We start from the raw sequence: 21,161 nt of genomic DNA on the forward strand, positions 1-21,161 counted from the left end.
AGTAAAAATGTTCTGTGGCCTGTGCTACCGTACCTAACAGGTATCTACATAAATAATAGGTGTAGAACTTAGAAGAGAATTAAAGATGGGCGTTTACTTCGTGAATGAATAATAATTAATATTATAACAGTTAATCAACACGAAAATAGTACTGGGAAATTTATTACACCCAAATTATTGTGAAATAATATAGTAAAATTCCTCTAACATGAGACAGGTATCTATAATAAAATATTTACAATAAATATTATTATTATGCTCTGCTTTTATGTTTATTAAATTTAATTAACAGTTACTAAAATATATTGATGATATTGTGCAATACCAGCAGATTATTTACAAATTTAGCCGCCCTGTTATCAAGTGCTGGCAATGGGATATAACGACCATATGTGATAGTGAAAAAAGGTCTCGCTACAAGTTTGCTATTGTAATTTTGAACCGGCCAATTTCGCAGAAGAAAGATTTTGTGAAGAGCTTATGGAATGATGGTAAGTTCTCATATGATATTTGGTGTTTGGAAAAAAAATAGTGGCTATTGTGTTTGAAAAAATACCTATGAACATACTGTATTCATAACTTAGATTCAGGTAGCAGATATCACAATTCTAAAACCAAAGAAAAACTCATATGGCTTGACAGATATTTAGGGCTTGCAATTAAGTAAGTATACGTAGGAAATGTAAAAAAAATTGCACATTCTTACTAATATTGGGTGTTTCTACAAAAACTAAACTTTCAGAACCAATTTGTCTTTATTTTCAATAAGTATAAATTTAATATTACTGAATGAATAGGTCTGAAGTACAATTTACACTTTACAGTTTCACTACATCCTTATTTATAATAATTATATACAAATTTAATAACATAATATTATAATTCTCTCTTTATTAAAAACATAATTTTTTTTTAAATTTTCTTTTTGACCTTTGACATTCAAACTGAGTTTGGCAGTTTTAAATCCAACAAAATAACAAATGAACAAAATGCAGCATATTGGTATTCTTTTTCTTTGAACATAATATCATTACTAATATTTATAGTAAAATAAAAATCACTACATACATAGGTCATACTATATTTATCTCACATGGATCTAAATCCTTACTTGTGTCTGCTTGAGTTACTGTTTTGCTTTTAAGGCGCGGAGTGACTTGGATTGTAAACTCTACAACCAATGGTACAATATTTGTGTTGATCATGAGGCTAAGCTGCAAATGGGCATTTATTGTACTGGTTTTCTTTTGTTTATTCAAAATACAGTCAAAACCGTTTATGGCGACATCATTTAGAACCACATACCGGTTAAATTTACCAAAATCAAAGGTCCTGGCTGAATGTTATATGATAGCCTTATCTAAAACATTGGTTTTTACGACATTGTTTACTACGACATACCGCATTAAGTGACCACATTTGGTTAATTTTTTCGGAGAATTATATCTGTAGAACGACCGGCTCAGCTGTATTGTAAACAATTTGAATAGGTAACTGTATCCACATCTGGCACAGTATAATAGTCAATGGCTATTATCATAAAAGTAAACAAAGTTTAGGGTCTTTTTAGGTTTTATGGTTTAGGTAACAAAGCACATGCATGTCGTAGCCTCAAGGCCCGCTTCGTCATATCTCTTAAGTCAGTTTGTTACTTATCTTTACACAAGACGCACCAAAACATTATTGTTGAGTTAACTGTGAAAATTGTAACATGTCGCAAAAAAGAAAACAAATCAGTATCGAAGAAAAATCGCATATTATTTCAAAGCTAGAGAAAGGAATTCCAAACAAAGACCTGGCAAAAGAATATGGTGTATCTCACTCGACAATTTCAACCATTTGGAAAGAAAGGAGAAAATTCAAATCCTTTACGACAATAATTTTTTGAAAATGAAACGAGCCAGAACAACGCGGCATACGAAGATTGAGGAAGCTTTGTTAAAGTGGTTTAAATATCAAAGGACAAATAATGTGCCAATAAATGGACCAATTCTTCAACAAAAAGCAAACGATTTTGCTCAACGTTTTGGTGAAGATTTTGTTTGCTCTTCTAGTTGAATTCAACGTTTCCGGGCTCGACATGGCATTGTCGGCGGGAAAATGAGTGGTGAAGCTGCCAGTGTGGATAAAGATGCTGTAGACGAATGGATTACGCAAAAGTGGCCTACATTATGCGAAGGCTACAGTCCAGAAGACATTTATAACGCAGACGAAACCGGACTTTTTTACAATATGACACCAGACAGGACTTTAAAATTTAAAGGCAAAAAAAGAAAATACGTATCGCGCACTACGTCCATTTTATCGTCGACAAAATCGTCCATCAGAGCAGTTAATTCGATTAACCATGGAACGTTTTCGCACCACGTTTAACTTGCATTCCCAGAGACGCCGTACGGTGCGTACAGAAGAAGCTATTGCTACTGTAGAGCCTAGCATTGAGGAAGACCCGAATGAGTCCATCCGCCATCGAGCACAGTAATTGGATCTGTGTCCACTTTATGGAAGATTTTGCGGAAGGATCTTGGTTTGCGTGCTTACAAAATCTAACTCGTGCAAGAATTGAAGCCAAACGATCATCAAGCAAGGCGTAGATTCGTCGAATGGGCCCAAAACGAGATTGCTGTTGTTCCCGAATTTTATTACGCTACGTCAACAAACAAAACTGTCGCATTTGGAGTGAAGCTAATCCTCAAGTGTATGTCGAAACACCGTTACATCCAGAAAAACTAACTGTTTGGTGCGCTTTATGGGATGGTGGAATCATTGGTCCGTACTTCTTCAAAAACGATGATGGCCAGAACGTTACAGTCAATGGTGATCGGTATAAAGCCATGATTACTAACTTTTTCATTCCTGAATTGAACAACCATGATCTCCAGGAGCTGTGGTTCCAACAAGACGGCGCAACATGTCACACAGCTCGTGCCACAATCGATTTATTGAAAGACACGTTTGGTGACCGCCTAATTTCACGTTTTGGACCTGTGAATTGGCCTCTTGTGATTTAACACCGCTAGACTACTTTCTGTGGGGCTATGTAAAGTCATTGGTCTATGCGGATAAGCCACAAACGCTTGACCATTTGGAAGACAACATTCGCCGTGTTATTGCCGATATACGGCCACAAATGTTGGAAAACGTCATCGAAAATTGGACGTCCAGATTGGACTGCATCCGAGCCAGCCGTGGGGGTCATACGCCAGAAATCATATTTATAATGTAATGCCACAAGATTATCTTGCGGAAAAATAAAATTCATGTTAATCGAATAATCCATCGTTGTTTTATTGCAATTTTAAGTTCTATACCTACATCTAAAAAAAAACACCCTTTATATGTTTTAGTTTTAGTAGAAAAGTCTCATGGTGGATGCAGTCAAATGCTTTAAACAAATCACAAAAAAATCCCAATGCATCCTGTGACTTTTTGACGTGTCAAAGATGTGATCAATGAGTCTAGTACCCGCATTAATTGTTGACAAGCTCCTAGTGAAACCAAATTGATTATTGTTCAATAATTTACAAAAATGCATTTGTATATACTAGCTACAAAATCTGAAGCAAAATATTTTCAAAAAATTTACTAAAAACTGTCTGTCTGAATTCACGGAACAATGAATATATAGAGCGAGTAGATGGATTCAACACTGCGAAAACATAAAATATCATAGCGAGAATATTTTCTCCATTAAAATTCGTTGCATTGCCGCCACCCAATTTTTAAACGGATGCCTAAAATGTAACCTACTCCTAGTGTACTTAATTTTCAAATACCGTAATTGTTTTTCTTTATTGTACATATTATTATAATTTTTTGTTATCTGTTGCAAGGACATTAAATTATATATTTATAATATAGTATAAGTGATTCGTTAAACAGTTCGCACCGAAAAGAGAGCCGCCATGATCGTTACGTCATAATCTAATAATAACATAAACAAAGAAACTCAATGTCAATGAGTAGTGCAATCGTTATTGATTTTTCTAAAAATAAAATTACCTTCATATATATTCATATACCTACACATACAGGTGTCCCAAAGTTATGGGACATGAATGGAAAGTACCTTAAATATCGAAGATAGGCTATTTTACTGAAAGAAGACTTTATGTTATTTTTAAAAGTTAGTAATTCTGCATTCAAAGATTTTCTAAAAATTACTTGCCTCGTCTGGGAATCGAACCGACTTAAATGTAAAAAAAAACACCCCTACTGTTATGATGCCAATCGAAAGAATGGCCAAAATCTAATAACTCTTCTTAAGTAACATAGTATTTTAAAAGAAAGTAGTCAATTAAGTGGGTATTTTTTTATAAACTAATTAATTAAATGCTCAAGATGTGATCCCTCTAGTCTTACGCAAATCGCCAATCTTTTAATGAGTCCGCTGCCTGTTGATTTTCTTATCATTTTATGGTGAATACTCGATATGATATGGCACAATTCTGTTTGTAACTCGCCCACGTTCTCGTATCGTTTTTTGTATAGCATATCTTTCACGTATCCCCAAAAGAAGAAATCTAGTGGTGTAAGGTCCGGGGATCTGGCCGGCCATCTAATCGGGTCCATTCGTACCAATCCAAGTAGGAAAACATTCATTTTACGTTGTTCCTTTCTTTTAAAATACTATGTTACTTAAGAAGAGTTATTAGTTTTTGGCCTTTCTTTCGATTGGCATTATAAAAGTAGGGGTGTTTTTTTTTACATTTCAGTCGTTACGATTCTCAGACGAGGCAAGTAATTTTTAGAAAATCTTTGAATGCAGAAGTACTAACTTTTAAAAATAACATATAGTCTGCTTTCAGTAAAATAGCCTATCTTCGATATTTAAGGTACTTTCCCTTCATGTCCCATAACTTTGGGACATCCTGTATATTCATAGTCCGTATCGTTGGTGTGTTGCTACAAAGAAATTGTTTCTGCTATAGTGACTTCACTTAACGGTAGTTGGCGTTTTCGATCACATATATAGATACTAAAACTATGATAAAATCATAGTTTTACTTTTATAATGCCAATCGAAAGAAAGGCCAAAAACTAATAACTCTTAACTTAAAAATATAAATAATTGATGTTTTTTTATCAAATTAGTATTGAAATCGTATTTGTTATGGTAAAAACTCTATAAAAACATACTTTCATAATTTAATTTTGATAGTTTAAACTAAAAAAGAACTACGTTTATAAACACCGACTTCAAAAACTGAAAACATCAAATAACTAAAAATTTAATTTAATACACCTCTTATGCAAACCTTAACCTTTAATATTAATTAAATACTATTATTTATTTGTGCTACCTATTGATAGGTTTTAAGTGCGTGCCACTAACTACGAATTACGTAAATCGGATCACAATTCTCAGAGTAATTGGTGTACATACATAAAAAAATACCGATCGATATGAGAACCTCCTCCTTTTTGAAGTCGGTTAAAAATGGATTGTCTATTTTGGACAACCTCTTTTCAACAACGTTTAAGCCGGTTGCAGCCCGAAAACTGAGCTATGCCAAGGCTAAACTAAGCTATGCCAAGCAAGCTAGGCTAAGCTAAGCTAGAAATAAATAGCGTGCACACGAACAGCTAAGCCAAAGCTCAGTCAGTGTTGCAAAGAACACTGGACAGCACGGGTGAAGGATGTGCAAAGGGTGTGCGGGGTAGCGGGAGGGGCTTAGCTTAGCTCGCGTAGCTGCGCATCGGCATACACAACTAACTTAGCTTCGCATATTTTAGTTAGCTCACATAGCTTAGTTCGCATAGTTTGTGGTCTGCACACAAGTATGGAAAACTGTGTCAGCTATGCGAGCTAACCTAAACTAACTTAGCTTAGCTCGCATAGCAACCCGTATTAAAACTGCAGAAGAAACAGGTAGCTCGGTGCTTTGTCCGGGGATTAGCTGTAATTTGTATCTATTATTATAATATTGTTATTATTAATTAAACCTGTGAAAGCTAAAAACAGTAAAAATACTATGTCTGCATCTAGCGTAATAATAGAAGCCTGTACGTTGTCCAGGCCTCTTGTTAATCAAGTTGAATTAAATCAACTCACTACTAAGAAAATTTTAATGGTTCTGGACGGGACACACTCTTCGGGGTAAAGACAAATGGAGCAAATGTATCACAGACTGGTATCCCAGAAACTTAAAAAGGAAACCAGGGGGACAACACAGGAGATGGTCAGACGAACTTAGGACGATAGCAGGCAAGACATGGTATAGGTTAGCTATAGATAGAAAAGAGTGGAAGAAGTTGGAAGAGGCCTTTGTCAATTGACAACCAGATAGTGATAGATACTTAGTTAAGGATAGTTTGTAAGTATATATGTAAATAATACTATCTGAATAAAGGCTTATATTATTATTATTATAAGTCTACTCAGACGCTTTTGCGTTTCTCCCGCACACAGACAAAAACAGAAAAAAACTAATTCAAGTACTTTCTTTTTACGATTTTTTAATGTATAGAATATACATTGTGTTGAAATATTCCTGTACTATATTTGACATGGATATGCAGTAATATGAGTAAAAATGTGTGTGCGTGTAATCTTTACGCGCGATTGAAGTAAAACTTAATTTTTTTTCTTTATAATGAAATTATTTTAACAAGTGAGATTTTATTTTATATTTTACTTAAAAATGGTGAAAGAAAATTAGTTTAACAATAAAAATGTTCGAAACGTAACTCCATCGTTCGCCCCGCCCGATTACACTTTTCGTAACGCTCTCGTCACGCTTTCACCAGCTTACTCCCCAAGTCAAAAATGTGTAAAGAAATTTAATTTGAAAAAAATGCATACCCCTTAAATTGAATTGAAATTAACCCCCGTAAATTAAGTATTTTAACAATAAATGAACTAAATAACATAATACATCTTCAAAACATCTATTTAGTATCAGACCTTAATAAACAACGGTTTTATGTTTACAAATTGCTACTTCTATTTAAATCTGATATATTTGAAAGAAAGAAAGAAAAACATTTATTTCAACACACACAAATAACAAAATGAAGCCACTTAAAAATATAAAAACGTAAATATCAATATTTGCCAACTATTGACGGTGGGTGGCGATTTGCGCTCATATATACCTATATACGTATACACTCTCCGACGAGTATGAAGTATTTTCAAACCTAAAATCCAAAAAATAATAATATCAGTACACATATGATTTCAGCTTTGGTGAAGATGACGGTGAACGGAGGAACAGGGCATTTTGACAGGTTTCTAAATAGTCTTCCAGCTGAAGAGAGGAACGACATAAGTCCTCCGGACTTAATAACAGGAGATTTTGACTCCATCGCTAAAGAATTATTGGACGAGTACAAAAATAAAGGTTGCAAGGTGATTTTGGATTTGAACTAGTTTAACATATTGTGTGGGTAACTGAGTAGAATATCTTTGTTTTATATAATTTTTAATAGATAACCTATCAAAAAGGTCATAGGTTGTTCGGATTGATACCAGCGGCCGAATTCCATCACCGGATATTACGTCAAAATGCTAAATACCACCCGCATTACATTGACGTCTGGCATTCCACTACTGCGCGTTTTGCAAGAAATTTCTTGCCTCGCGCAGCCACTTTGTAGAATCAATTACCGGCTGCTGTTTTCACGAACCGATATGACTTAGACTAGGGTTACTATGGATGCAAGTTCTGACGAGTACGTCAGAACTTGCATCCATAGTAACCAAGAACAAGGCGTTTACACTGTGCGCGTTTTCTGTTATTCTGATAGTCAGTTCGTTTCTGCCGTCCAGCGAAGATGGACGAATTTGATTTGACATCGATAAAGAAGGTCTTACTTCCGTTGATATTCCCGAGGTGGACTTGAGTCCCTACACAATGTGCCAGTTTCACGGAGATATAATCACTACGGAAGAAGCGCGAATGAGACTAGAGAAACCTTGAAAAATTATTTTGTTAGTCCAGCAGGTGAAATTCCGTTTCAATACAACCTACTGTAATAATGCTCTACAAGTCATGTTCTTGATAGATAAAATGTAAACATTAATTCTAATTGCTCATGTACCTAATTAATGTAAACCCCATATCAAAAAAAAAATTGTACTTCTTGCTAGTGTTGAGTTCTGTAGCAACTTTCTCCCACTTTTGCCGAGAAATATCTCTTTGGTGATAATTTTTGTTTCTCATATCCCACAAACACCTGTTCTCGTACACGAGACTGAGAAATTCGCAGACGCAGGTCGTGCGAAAAAATCAAACTCGTTTGAACGCTCGATTGGTTCTGACGACGTCGTGCATGTTCTGACGCGTTCGTCATTGCCAGTGTAAACACTGTCATTGGATACCAGGCGTTTGTTTCTTCTGACGAATCCGTCAGAACTCCTCAGAACTCGCATCCATAGTAACCCTAGCCTAAGGGACCTTCAAGAAAAGAGCGTACTTCCACCATAAAAGCCGGCAACGCATCTTTTGACCCCTGGTGTTGCGGATGTGCGGTTGCCTCAAAACTCCCTATCATGTGAGCCTCTTTGCCCCCTCTTTTATACAAAAAGATCTCTGCCGCTTTGAACGACCTTGTGGATCCGGACGGTAATTCACATGACGATTGTAAGAGTCCTGGTGTTATCACGGCGAATACCTTGGTTCGTGGAATTTTGGTATTGGATGCATAGACACGTTAGCGCCCTTTCATCTTGACACATGATGTCGGCGGTACTTGAAGCTGAAATATTCAGAGGAATTTTTATTTACAATTTACATCCACCATTGATTGACATATTGCTTCCCTTTGGGATAGAGCATAATGGTTTCGAGCAATCCGTCAGCTCTCACGAACATTTAGGAGTTGTCCTTGTAAAGACAGATGAGGATGATGGCAATTCAAGGAGTTGCCAGTCGCCACTTTTTGTGCACCTCAATTATAATTATGTTATTTTGTATTATTAGGTAATTGGTTTATAATTTATTTTAGTTTAAATTTTTGTTCATTTTGTGTTATTTTATCCATTGTTTTAGTTCATCCTCGTAAATAAATATGTAAGAGTATCTGATGTTGTGATATAATTAGGTAATGTAGAGAAAATTTGTAATGAAAGTCACATAGATATTACCAGAAGACATTTGTTTCCAATGTTTGTGTACAGGTACGTATAAATTGCAGGTTATAGTAAGCATATACTAACCTGAATTTAACTCGTCTTGATAAAGTAATCTTAACCCTTAAGTTCTAAATTTGAATATTATCTATCTATTATCATCCCCACCATCTGGATGTGTGGCGGTCCTCCACAGTGCGGTTTTCGAGGAGCTTTCTTCCACGTACTACAAAGCTGTGGAATGAGCTTCCTTGTGCGGTGTTTCAGGGACGATACGAGATGGGTACCTTCAAAAAAAGCGCGTACACCTTCCTTAAAGGCCGGCAACGCTCTTGTGATTCCTCTGGTGTTGCAAGAGAATGTGGACGGTGGTGATCACTTAACACCAGGTGACCCGTACGCTGGTTTGTCCTCCTATTCCATAAAAAAAAATCTACAACAACTACTATGATAATTTGTACAAATTCCTGTATGCGCTTATCAATTACATCATAAAGATTATACTTTTATTAAAATTGATTATGAATCATCTGTTACTATCAAAGGAGTAAGTCTTGTATATTAAATGTATAGAAATTTATTTCGTATCGTCTCGTTAAAAGGTCCTATCACAGAATATATCCCGCAAGTGACTTTTCATTCTCTTTTCGTATAGGTACTCAAATTAATTATCATTTGTTTGCAGGTAATACACACACCTGACCAGGATGACACAGACTTTACAAAAGCCATGATTGAATTAGATAAACACTGTCAAGAACACGAAATAAAGGTAATAATAATAATTTGAGTCATTTGAGTCTTTAAACAATTTGATATTTTTTATATAGAGTTTTGTAACCAATATTTATGAACGATGCGGGACTTGAACCAGCAACCCCTCGGGTTCTGTGCGAGTGCTCATACAAACTGGACACTATCATGGAGCCACAACCTGAGAGTTGAACAAGAAATACGAAGATTTACAAACCATGCGTCGCTCGAACGGTCGGCTCAGTTTCTAAGAGCGCTCGGACGGAATCCGAGAGGTCGCAGGTGCGAGTCCCGCATCGTTCATAAATTTTTGTTACATATTTAATTTGTTTCATTTCTATAAATCAAACCCTTCAAGCTTTAATGTTTATAACCTCAAAGGTTAAACATTAAAGCTTCATTAAGGCGAGTTTAACTTTACGAGGGTAACGCCAATTTAAACCTCCGCAAGTGTAAATGTCTTCCTCAGTCGAAAACTTTATAACACATTTTTTTTTGTAACCTTATAGCTCCAGATTACAGAATAATTTAAATAACCCTTAATTCCACCTTCGCACGACACGCCACAAGTTAGGATATCATCCTCACCATCTGGATGTGTGGCGCTCCTCCACAGTGCGGTTTTCAAGGAGCTTTCTTCCACGTACTACGAAGCTGTGAAATGAGCTTCCTTGTGCGGTGTTTGAGGGACGATACGACATGGATACCTTCAAAAAAAGCGCGTACACCTTCCTTAAAGGCCGGCAACGCTCCTGTGATTCCTCTGGTGTTGCAAGAGATTGTGGGCGGCGGTGATCACTTAACAACAGGTGACCCGTACGCTCGTTTATCCTCCTATTCCATAAAAAAAAACCAAACACACACACAGATTTCCTCATAATTTATCTCATTATTTCACAGTTGGATTATGTAGTCGCACTGTGCCAGAACTCGGGTAGAGTAGACCAGATATTAGGCAACATTCAAACCCTGTTTCTAGTGCAGAAACGTAAAATGTTAACCAACACAAACTTATACTTGATGTCCGATAATGCCATCTCCTTCTTGCTGTCACCCGGGGATCACGTCATACAAATCCCCGAAGAAACACGGGCTCATCCGAAGGCCTGGTGCTGCTTGATTCCTGTGGGAGAACCATGCCACACTGTTTCTACTAGCGGACTGAAGTGGAATTTGTGTAAGTACATATAGATTTTTCATTCGAGGACAAATAATGGGTGCTTAATGGAAGAAAAACTATCCATGTTGAATCTGTCTAGAGATATAACTTCTAGAACAATATTTTTATTTTATTTATTTATACATAATCCACAGCTCTTAAAAATATTTAATTAATACACATAAATGTGATCTGACAGCCACAATGGATTAACATTTTAAAGGCCTTAATTTTAAGCAATCGACACAGTAAAACACCATGAATGTATTCGGATATTTGCTAGTCAGTATACAATCTATACTAATATTATAAAGCTGCAGTGTTTGTTTGTTTGAACGCGCTAATCTCTGGTACTACTGGTCCGATTTGAATGATTCTTTCAGTGTTGACATGAGGAAGGCTTTAGGCTATGTCTTTTTTTCGAAATTAGGGATCCGTAATAAAATTACTTTTTTGTAACACAAGGTGTAAAATCGAAAACCTATTTTTGCGTGCGCTGCAAAAACTATTGACAATAGAACAAAATGATGTACAGGCAATATTTTATTACTTATAAAACTATCGCGTGAATTATACTTTATATGGCAAAACAACGTTTGCCGGGTCAGCTAGTTATATATACATGTGCGCATGTGTGTGGGTGTATGTGTGTGTGTGTTATTTTGTGTTCTTAATATCTCATTTTTGAATTTGAGTTTACTGAGGTGGAAAATATCAACCGAACTAAACTTATTATTATAGATAATGTAGATGGCAAGTAAAACTTGTGGCGAAAACATGCAGCTGCTGTATTGATAAATACGGAAGAAGAGGTTAAACCCATCATAGAATGTAGTTTTCAGCAGTTCCAATTATTTTACCTTGAATCGTATTTTATCAAAATTTTAAGCTGATATTGGGGTTTATTTATATTTGGTAGACCTTCGGATCTTTTCAATCCTGTCCTGTAATCCTGTTTTCTTTTGTGTTAATTCCGCCAATATTTGTTTTTAAAACAATTCGACACGTGTTTCGCCTCTACACGAGGCATCCTCAGGACATGTTGTCTCGCCAAAATCTGGCACGAGACTCAAGAGTCTGAAGAGAAATATTGGCGGAATTAACACTAAAGAAAACTTAAATCATTTGTATAATTATGGGTTTCCGCAAAGTAACGCCTAATTCAATAATTTTTTTTTTACATATTATCTTTTTTCTACTCCTCTACTTTTTATCTGTCAATTATACAGCCAAGATAAGTAATGTAAGTACATACTTTATTGAGTCTTTAAAAAAGTCTATACTCTATGGCCTAAAAAGTTGATTACCGTACTATAACGTCGCCATAAAAGCACAGTTGTTTTGGTAACAGAGACAACTAAATCATTAGACTAAACATTTTAATGTCAACTTATCAATAAACTTGATAATATAATTTGCCATGGTGCTGCTAGGTATATTTTGTAATTTTCAATTTCCCCGCGTTGGCTGTATGGGTGTGCCTTTGCCATTCCTTGAAGGAAAAATGAAAACACTCCTCAGAGATAAGTATGTACAGAATATATTTCCCGCCCATTTAAGCGGCAACTCGAAAACTTGTGATAGATGTTTGTTTAATTTTTGCTTTATTTAAAATTACCTAGTTGTAGAAATAAATTGTATACGACACGATGTATAACTGGTCAAAAAACGTCGGCGTGCAATTTCAACCCACGCCACTCTTATTTTTTGACCCTCATTATAAAACTGTGGCATAAAATACTATTAAAGTTTATTTAGTTTGTCAACCATAATTTTAAAAGAGACAAGGGTGAACACTGCCACCTACTTGGAAACCCGTGTTGACTATTTAAATTAATAAAGTTAACAATATCTGCCGAAAGTATTAATAATTTTATAAATGTATTAGCCCACGGAAACTCTTGTAAAGCTTTGTGTGAGAATATTGTTATTTTTAACCGATTTCTTAAAAGGAGGACGTTCTCAATTCGACTGCATTTTTTTTATGTTACCTCAGAACTTTGGACTGGATTAACCGATTTTGTTGATTCTTTTTTTATTTGAAAGCTGGTGCTTCCCGTGTGGTCCAATTTTTTGGAGTCGGTGTCAACCAAGGTAGGGCTTGTTACATAAGTAGTTATGAGAAAATTTATTGAAGAAGGCGTTACTTTGCGGAAATCCATAATTATATAAATGATTTGAGTTTTCTTTAGTGTTATATTTGCGGAATTAACACTAAAGAAAACTCAAATCATTTATATACATAGTTATAGGTGAGATGTGCTTGTGGCGCACGCGCTATGTGACGAGGCGAGAGCGGAGCCACGGCGGGAGGATACCGATTCCAAATTTGTCAATAATAATATTTTTTTTATAATAAATAAATATTGACATACTCTTACACAAATTATCTTGCCCCAAACTAGGCATAGCCCGTACTATGGGTACAAGACAACGACATATTTAATACAATATACTTACTTAAACATACATGAGTACATATAAACATCGATGACTCGGAAACAAACATCCATATTCATCATAATATAAATGATTGCACATACCGGGATTCAAACCCGATATATTTAATACAGTATACTTACTTAAACATACATGAGTACATATAAACATCGATGACTCAGAAATAAACATCCATATTCATCATAATATAAATGATTGCACCTACCGGGATTCAAACCCGGGACCTCTAGCTTAGTAGTCAGGGTCACTAACCATTCGGCTATATCGGTCGTCAATATTTGTAATTAATCTACATTATGTTGATTATTAAGTTGTAGAAGAATATGCAATTATTTTTTTACTTCTTGATGCATATTATATTTTTTTGGAATAGTATTTTTCGAGGTCGGTATGTATGAAAATAACTGTCATATTATTTTGTTACAGCGCGCCGCCCTTTAAAATTCGGCGATTTGGTGAGCACTTCAAACAGCTTCGATGGCTCTAAGATTGTGAAAATAAAATGCAGTCACTCATTGCTGTGGTCTATGATGATTCCTAGCTTAACACGTAAGTGTTTTATTTGTCATTTTTAAACAGTTTGTTATTAAACGACTTAAAAAAAGGAGGAGGTTCTCAATTGTTATTTTTGAAGTCGGTGTCAGCCAAGGTAGGTTTGTCACCTACAACTATAAACTATATACATAGTTGTTGGTGAGATGCGCTTGTGTCGCACGCCCAACGTGACAAGGCGAGCCGAAGAGGGAGGGAGGGAGGATTCCAAAAATATCAATAATTGTAACTAGTATTAGGATAATTAATAAGTTTAATTCGATTGTATAAAAATACGCAATTTTGTTTTTTACTTTAGTGCATATTATTATTTTATTATTGCTTTGAAACAGTTTTTTTTGAAGTCGGTAGTTTTTTCGTCATTCGTCGTTAGTTTAGTTGTCGGTAATTTTTAACTTCACGCTAGAAAATTTAAAAAAATCGGGAAGTTATTGGTTTGGCTCTTGAAGAAAGAAAAATTTACTTATAGGTATCTTGTGCATTGTATCTAGGTTTCTATCGAAGCAGAAAATACAAATTTCAAGAAACAACTTCAGCATAACTTTCCAAATATCTGTTTTTTTTTTTTTCAATTTTACCTGAACTTTGGCCGTTCATAAAGTACCCAAAAATTGTAAAAAAAATGCGAATGGAACTTTGCTCATGTAATGGACATTCTATATGATAAATATGTATTTCAGAAATTTGTAAGGATTACTCAAAAACACGTATTTCCTGGTAGAAGTTTTATGTAATTTCTGCAGACTATTTTCGTTCAATGTTATCGCTTTCCCTTGCTTGTTAATTTTTGAAGAAGAAAATTTTCGAGAACCAGATTTTTAACTATTTAACGCACGATTTTTAATTCGGAGTTGCAGTTGTCTTCATCACAATGATGATCGTCTTACCCGAGGTATCGCGACTGTATGTTGTTTTAGGCTTCGGACATTGTTTTATTTAGGAAAAGGCGGACAATTGAGCTGATACTGGGGTGCGCCAGACTAGGGATGACGGCAATACTCCATGTGTGGCCGGACCTGCGCTTTGTAGAGCGCTAGAATGTGGGCCGGCTTGAAGTATTGCCGTGTTTTATTTATGTCGCCCACCTTCTTCGAGGCCAGTTTGGCTTTGCGCTCCAGATGACCACGGAATTGGCCATCGCTCGAGATTTCGAGACCCAGTTATGTTTCCTTTGAAGTTTTCCAGCTGAACTAATAAAACACGCCACTTAAAGCTCCAGACGTTATTTAAAATCACCCTGTTATAGTCCACAGCCATCCAGGAATTAGAATTTATAATAATTCTATCTTTGATAATTAATAGGTCTAGAATCTAGGAGAGCATTTTGCTGAGAATGAATGAAGGCAGACCAGGTTTATTACTTTAGTGTGCATGACTAGCTACGTGCTACACTCGCACGTATACGTATGTCACTTTGTTTAAGTGTGCGTGCGTGGCTGAAAATAGAGGCAAAACGCTGCCGCTATTTTTTCGACGTGTTCACAGCTATGACAGTCTATCTGGACTTCTAGAAGATTTCTGTTACCGTCTTATTTAAGATTTCTATGGTTATTATTATTATTATTATTTGGGGATTTCAACGCACTTAAATCTTAGGATCTATAGAGCCCCCTTCTTAAAAGTTAAGGGGGAGAATCGAGGCTACTAACTGGAATACGTGTTACTGTGCCGACATTTAAATTATATCCTCGAGACCTATCACTTTTCTATGGTTGTTTTGCCGCTAATAAAGATTTTGATATTCTGTGTAAATTTATAATCTATACTGTAATTACTCTTTGTTTCAGATTGAACATTTGAGATTGAGATATTTTCCTCAGTTGGAAGTGGACGAGTGTATCTAATCAATGTCTTTTCAATACATTTGCCCGTAATGTGGACCTTATTGCATCGCTTTCACCACAATACAGTAATAGAACAGTACCTTAACTTCATATCAGAGCGCCCGATCGACGCACGCACACATAAACACGATTTACACAGACGCTAAGCAATCTTGGGAAGAAAAAACTATTGAGTGACACGCCGTTCGTCGCTAAGAATGGTCGCTGTCCGAGTTAAATTAGCTGCGATGCGCCGTCCGCGTCATCAATCTTTTTGTAGTGTGACGTAGTTCCTGAACGTTCCAAGCCACAAAAATCACATTTTAAGGAACTCGTGTTTAAAGTTTAATAAATGTTAGTGTAATCCCATCATCTGGATGTGTGGCGGTCCTCCACAGTGCGGTTTTCAAGGAGCTTTCTTCTTCGTACTATGATGCTGTGGAATGAGCTTCCTTGTGCGGTGTTTCCGGGACGATACGACATGGGTACCTTCAAGAAAAGCGCGTACACCTTCCTTAAAGGCCGGCAACGCTCTTGTGATTCCTCTGGTGTTGCAAGAGAGTGTGGGCGGCGGTGATCACTTAACACCAGGTGACCCGTACGCTCGTTTGTCCTCCTATTCCATAAAAAAAAAATCCGTAGATGTGGGTTGGGCTACTAAGTCATGATGTCATTTAAAGAAAAAGAAAGGCTGCCATTTTCTGTCAGTTAATATGAATCACGTGGCCAGTTTTGTGTTCTTAACTCAATTTCGATATGATTGTGGCTTGGAACGTGTTTCTGGAATTACGTCCAATTCAAGATATTATGATGTGTGTGCCCCATTATCACACATGAAATCGTAAAATAAAATAATTCTTTATTCTATATATTTTATTCAATTATAAATTGTGTATCGCTTATAATAAATATTAATTTATTATATTTAATTTTATACCGAAGGCCGAAAGTTCTCGTTTCATTTCAAGATCTGCCTTTTAAAGTCCTCGAAGTTTTTTAAATTAAATTATGTTCTACCAGTCCGGCCAAGTGTGTAATAACCACTCTAGGGCAGTAGTAAGTGTTTTATAATTATCCCAGTTGAGTTTTTGTTTTACTGCAAGTTATATTATTCTTAATTTTAAAATTGACAATTATTATAAAGTCTTATTCTCCAAAATGTGTTAGTTATAAGTATATTTATGTCTTCAGATACTTTTAATTTATTAGACAAACCTTAATTTTGTCAAGTATAACCTAAATATTTGATATTTACAGTTTTTTGCTGACAAATTATTTTTTATGAATTAATTAAATTTCATAAGAAATGTTTGTGGCTAGCGTGCGTAATAACTTCTCGTGCGTTATGACTTAATACATTATAGTGCGCGCATTATTAACTGAGTCGTCTCAGGACCATAAATCATTTTAATCAGTCTATCCCGCTCGCACACGTGATCTGATCTCGCCTATGGAGCATCATAGTGTTGTGCGTAACAGCAGGTAGTCGATAGAAAATATTTTATAAATGGATTAAGGTTTTGTAATGAAAAAAGTCTGTTCAACATCAACGTGACACACAGTCCATTGTGCAGGGGCCATCTGAACGCGGGAAAAATGCAGCTCTCATAGTCCTAGAATGTGAGAGTAGCTAATGACCAATGCGCAAAAATCGTCGGTAGGCCAAAGTTGCTCCTGGAAGTTGCTGGGATGGCTGGTCTAGCCAACGACCCACCTCATGTATTAACAAGTCGCTTATAAGTTGCAGAAAAGGCAGCCCGCTGCCAGTTTTCGATAAGATTTGATATAATGAAATTGTAAAATAACGTAATAAAATAAATTAATTTAAATTTTTATAATATTTAATTATATTACAAATTTTTTATTCATCTGAATCATCTGTATCTTCTTTCTGTAATCGGCCGCCTCGATAACGCGGGCTTAGATAGCGAGTGGTAATTATCGATAAAATGAAAACCGTTGCACATACCTATTGTTATTGACATTTTATGGCTCGAAGACTCGGTTGATAGCGCGGGCACTATATTTTCATAATGTACTATTATATGTACTTAGAAAAGATAGTATTTGTAAACATAATACTTATCAATTAGTAGATGTAATGTTTAAGATTTATTCATAATAAGTACTTACCTACTTAATGTCTATACTATAAATGACTCTTAATCCACCATTGACTTACTATAAACAACTTGTCTCACAATAGCTTAATGTGTCCGAGTACGTATTAACTTATAACATTATCAGATATACCTACAGAGAACATTAAAACATTCATTTAAATTAACACCTTATAACGTGGGAGTAATGTTGAAAGTCCATTGTATACGCCCATAAGAAGTTCATTGCTGGTGGAAAGAGATGGACGTCTATTTCGCACTTCTCGCAAAAACGCAAGCTAGTTTGATTTTTGTTAATTTAAATGGACACCTAACTGAAATATGACACTCCATAATTTTTAATTTTCGAAAGGCTGTTATTTGGACGGTTTTTTACTGCATTGAAACACGTTAGCATTGCGTGGCGTTGTATTCAAAGCGCGGTCACAACTACTCTGCCTAATAGATGCGCAGGCCGAGTTTTGCTGCAGACAATTTGAGTATGATTGTGAGTGTAGTTCTTTATTGTACGTCTATGTAATCTACATAGTATATGTACATTCGGTACTTAATGACATAATATACTATTTATTTCTTGTACGTAGTTATTATCTTTCTATTAATTGCTACAAAAGGTCTGAAAAATGACAGTAAAATTAAACTAAGTAATTAAAACCAATGTATACCTTTAACAGTAATGTAACTATTATGGTACCCATTAGATTTATTATTGTTTAATTATTATCTGTATGGGATCATCGGCTACTTCTCCACCAAGTCAACTAGGTACTCGGGTGGAAATCAGCTTCCCGCCTGCACCTCGCTTCAGGTACCGCGTCCGTTCTTCGTAATTTCTATCAGCCTAGCGAAACTCAAATAAAAAAGCGATCTTGTAAAAAACGGAGATAGCCAAAATCCACTACGTTTTAAGCAACTGTTCGCTTTCAAACGTAGCCGGATACACTTAGCCTAACAATTTTTAGTACTAACGAACGTTGATAATACTTAATTTTTTTTTTGTTATTCGTACCGGAAGCGTGCGTGAATCTACTCATTTGACAGGTGCGTTGGTGGCTTGGTGGATTAGTAGTACATTCATCGAAATGGTGGCCTGATGGCAACATAACATTAAAAACGATATTTATTCATTATAATAATAATAATATGTCCTTGTCCCTGTGATACTAATGCCACAGTTACACAACTTTATCCGTCTACCGTCCTGTTACCGCAACCATTGTGGCATCCCTTTAAATGTCCTCTGGATGTGATGTGGTTACATTAAGGGTTCTTTGATACCCGCTGTCGGAGCTATTACTCGCCGCAACATGCCATGGTGATTGGCTTTGCTAAATGACTGCTACGGTACGTGGCTACTTCCTAATGAGTAATTAGGTAGAGAGAATAAGCGTCTTAAGAGCGGGCAAAAATTGTTACCTATTTTCTTAGAGTTGTCACAAAAGTTGAGATAAATAAAACAAAACATTTTTATCGGGTTTGAGAGAAGTTTAAATAATTTAAATAATCTTCCCATTAACAAAAGTATAATATAAATATATAATTATCAATTTTTTGCTTACCTAATGTCATATTTTAACTGTCCTTCGGACAGTTAAACTAAAATATACATTTTTATTTTTTCCCATTTTATTGATATATATAGTACAGTAAAGAACTATATTAATAATAAAACATCACTTGGTATGTAAAAATATTCAAGCTTGTAATTAATAAAACAATTCGTCTTTCCCGCTAACCTTGCTATTGTCAACTGGCTGTGCGATCGTCAATCTGTTATTTCCGGTTGACGCCGCGTACGCGACAAGCGGCCAGTGGACACTCACACATGCCCCGGATCATTGCAGTAGTACAACCATTTCGCGTGGCTGTATGAAGCTTACTCTCTGTAATTTACTCATGTGCCCTTATGTAAGCAGAACTCCCAACTCATGTCGACGAACAAATCTTCAATTGATCTTTTTTGTTCACTTTTCACTTACATCACTAGGTTCGTAAACTTCTGTGATTTTCTTATACTTTTCTATTATAAAGTCCAACTTATCTGTATAAGGGAAAATAATAAACAACTACTCTAGTTTATTAGTTCGATGGGCGTGCGCTTATCTTTATAATAAGTTTTTTATAAATGTAATAGATGTTTTCATCATCATAATATAATATATCTAATATGATCTTGATGTGTAGTAAAACTCAATTAGTGTGAGTTATTTATGTATGTATAACGTGCCAATTATATACCTATTAACCTAGTCTGTACTGTGATGTTTCATATAGTGCACATAATTTATAAAAAATAATAAAAATTGTGGATTTATACACATATTTTTTTTTTGTTACTAACAGTGGACTTTTTGTGAATTTTTCCAGATGGTGGGATATCATTTCGAAACAAGGCCATAAACGATTAAATGACTAATTAATGAAGATTGAATTTACGCACAAATAAATATCAGTGAATAATAAATAAAGTAGGATACAGCTTTTTGTGCCATGTTTTATTCTCAGAATTATAAAAAAAACTATCAAATGATGCCTGTTTTTCACTGAAATTGATGTGTGTACTTTATGAAAAATCACACTGATTATTCAATACTTTATGTCTATAAGTGGGTTCACACTCCAAACCAGTATGTAATAATTATAAAAATAAAAAATAAAATAATCCAATCATGTCTATCAATGTTTTATTTATACTTCAAGTTCACTACTACTTCATTCTAGTGCTCCACAAGGCGCTAGCACCCCAGTATCAGCTCAAACTAAGGCTCAGCAGCACTGTACAGTATAGATTTAGCAGTGCAGGGCAGAGGAGACAGAGATTGGCCACAAGAGTATGGTGGGACGCAGGAAGACACTTTTGGCGTTGTCGTTTAAAAAAATATTTGAACAGGTACTTAAGAGGCAGTTTATTGGCAAGCGAAGGCGGTTGCAAGAATTTGATTCTATGTTTTGTTCAACATACATAATATGAAATCTTTTAATTTCTCGGCAATAATTACCCATTATAACACTTAAAATGTATTTTTTGAATAGTCTGGATGATAAGTATCATACAAACAAGGTTTACAACGCACTAATTCAATTAAATGGTCTGTCATTGCAACAAAATTAAGAGTTAGCTGGAAAAACGTGTACAAAGTTGAATTAGCGCCGAAATCTGTGCCGGCGCTACAACGAGACGCAGAGCAGGAGACGTATGTAGTATTTAGGTACATAAT

The 21,161-nt window shown here is 35.4% G+C and overlaps 1 protein-coding gene across 2 annotated transcripts; it reads left to right on the forward strand.

Moving 5' to 3' along the window:
* On the forward strand, nucleotides 1-20,617 carry LOC126968948 (thiamin pyrophosphokinase 1). 2 transcript variants are annotated; one of them, XM_050814197.1, is made up of 7 exons: nucleotides 1-217; nucleotides 332-491; nucleotides 7,188-7,354; nucleotides 9,762-9,848; nucleotides 10,730-11,006; nucleotides 13,875-13,997; nucleotides 15,788-20,617. In XM_050814197.1, the coding sequence occupies exons 1-7, from the start codon at nucleotides 209-211 to the stop codon at nucleotides 15,790-15,792; spliced, it is 828 nt and encodes a 275-aa protein (XP_050670154.1). In that variant the 5' UTR covers nucleotides 1-208; the 3' UTR covers nucleotides 15,793-20,617. The 2 variants fall into 2 exon arrangements, with proteins under 2 accessions (XP_050670154.1, XP_050670146.1); XM_050814189.1 differs by having other exon boundaries at nucleotides 3-217; nucleotides 329-491.
* The last annotated feature ends 544 nt before the right edge of the window (nucleotides 20,618-21,161 follow it).

The sequence above is a fragment of the Leptidea sinapis genome, chromosome 1 (assembly GCF_905404315.1).
Source record: "Leptidea sinapis chromosome 1, ilLepSina1.1, whole genome shotgun sequence".
Taxonomy (NCBI): domain Eukaryota; kingdom Metazoa; phylum Arthropoda; class Insecta; order Lepidoptera; family Pieridae; genus Leptidea; species Leptidea sinapis.

Excerpts from the sequence above, each read along its gene's own strand:
- LOC126968948 (XM_050814189.1), top strand. Across the intron at positions 492-7,187 it reads GAAGAGCTTATGGAATGATG|CTTTGGTGAAGATGACGGTG; the intron begins GTAAGTTCTCAT and ends ATATGATTTCAG. Across the intron at positions 11,007-13,874 it reads CGGACTGAAGTGGAATTTGT|CGCGCCGCCCTTTAAAATTC; the intron begins GTAAGTACATAT and ends ATTTTGTTACAG.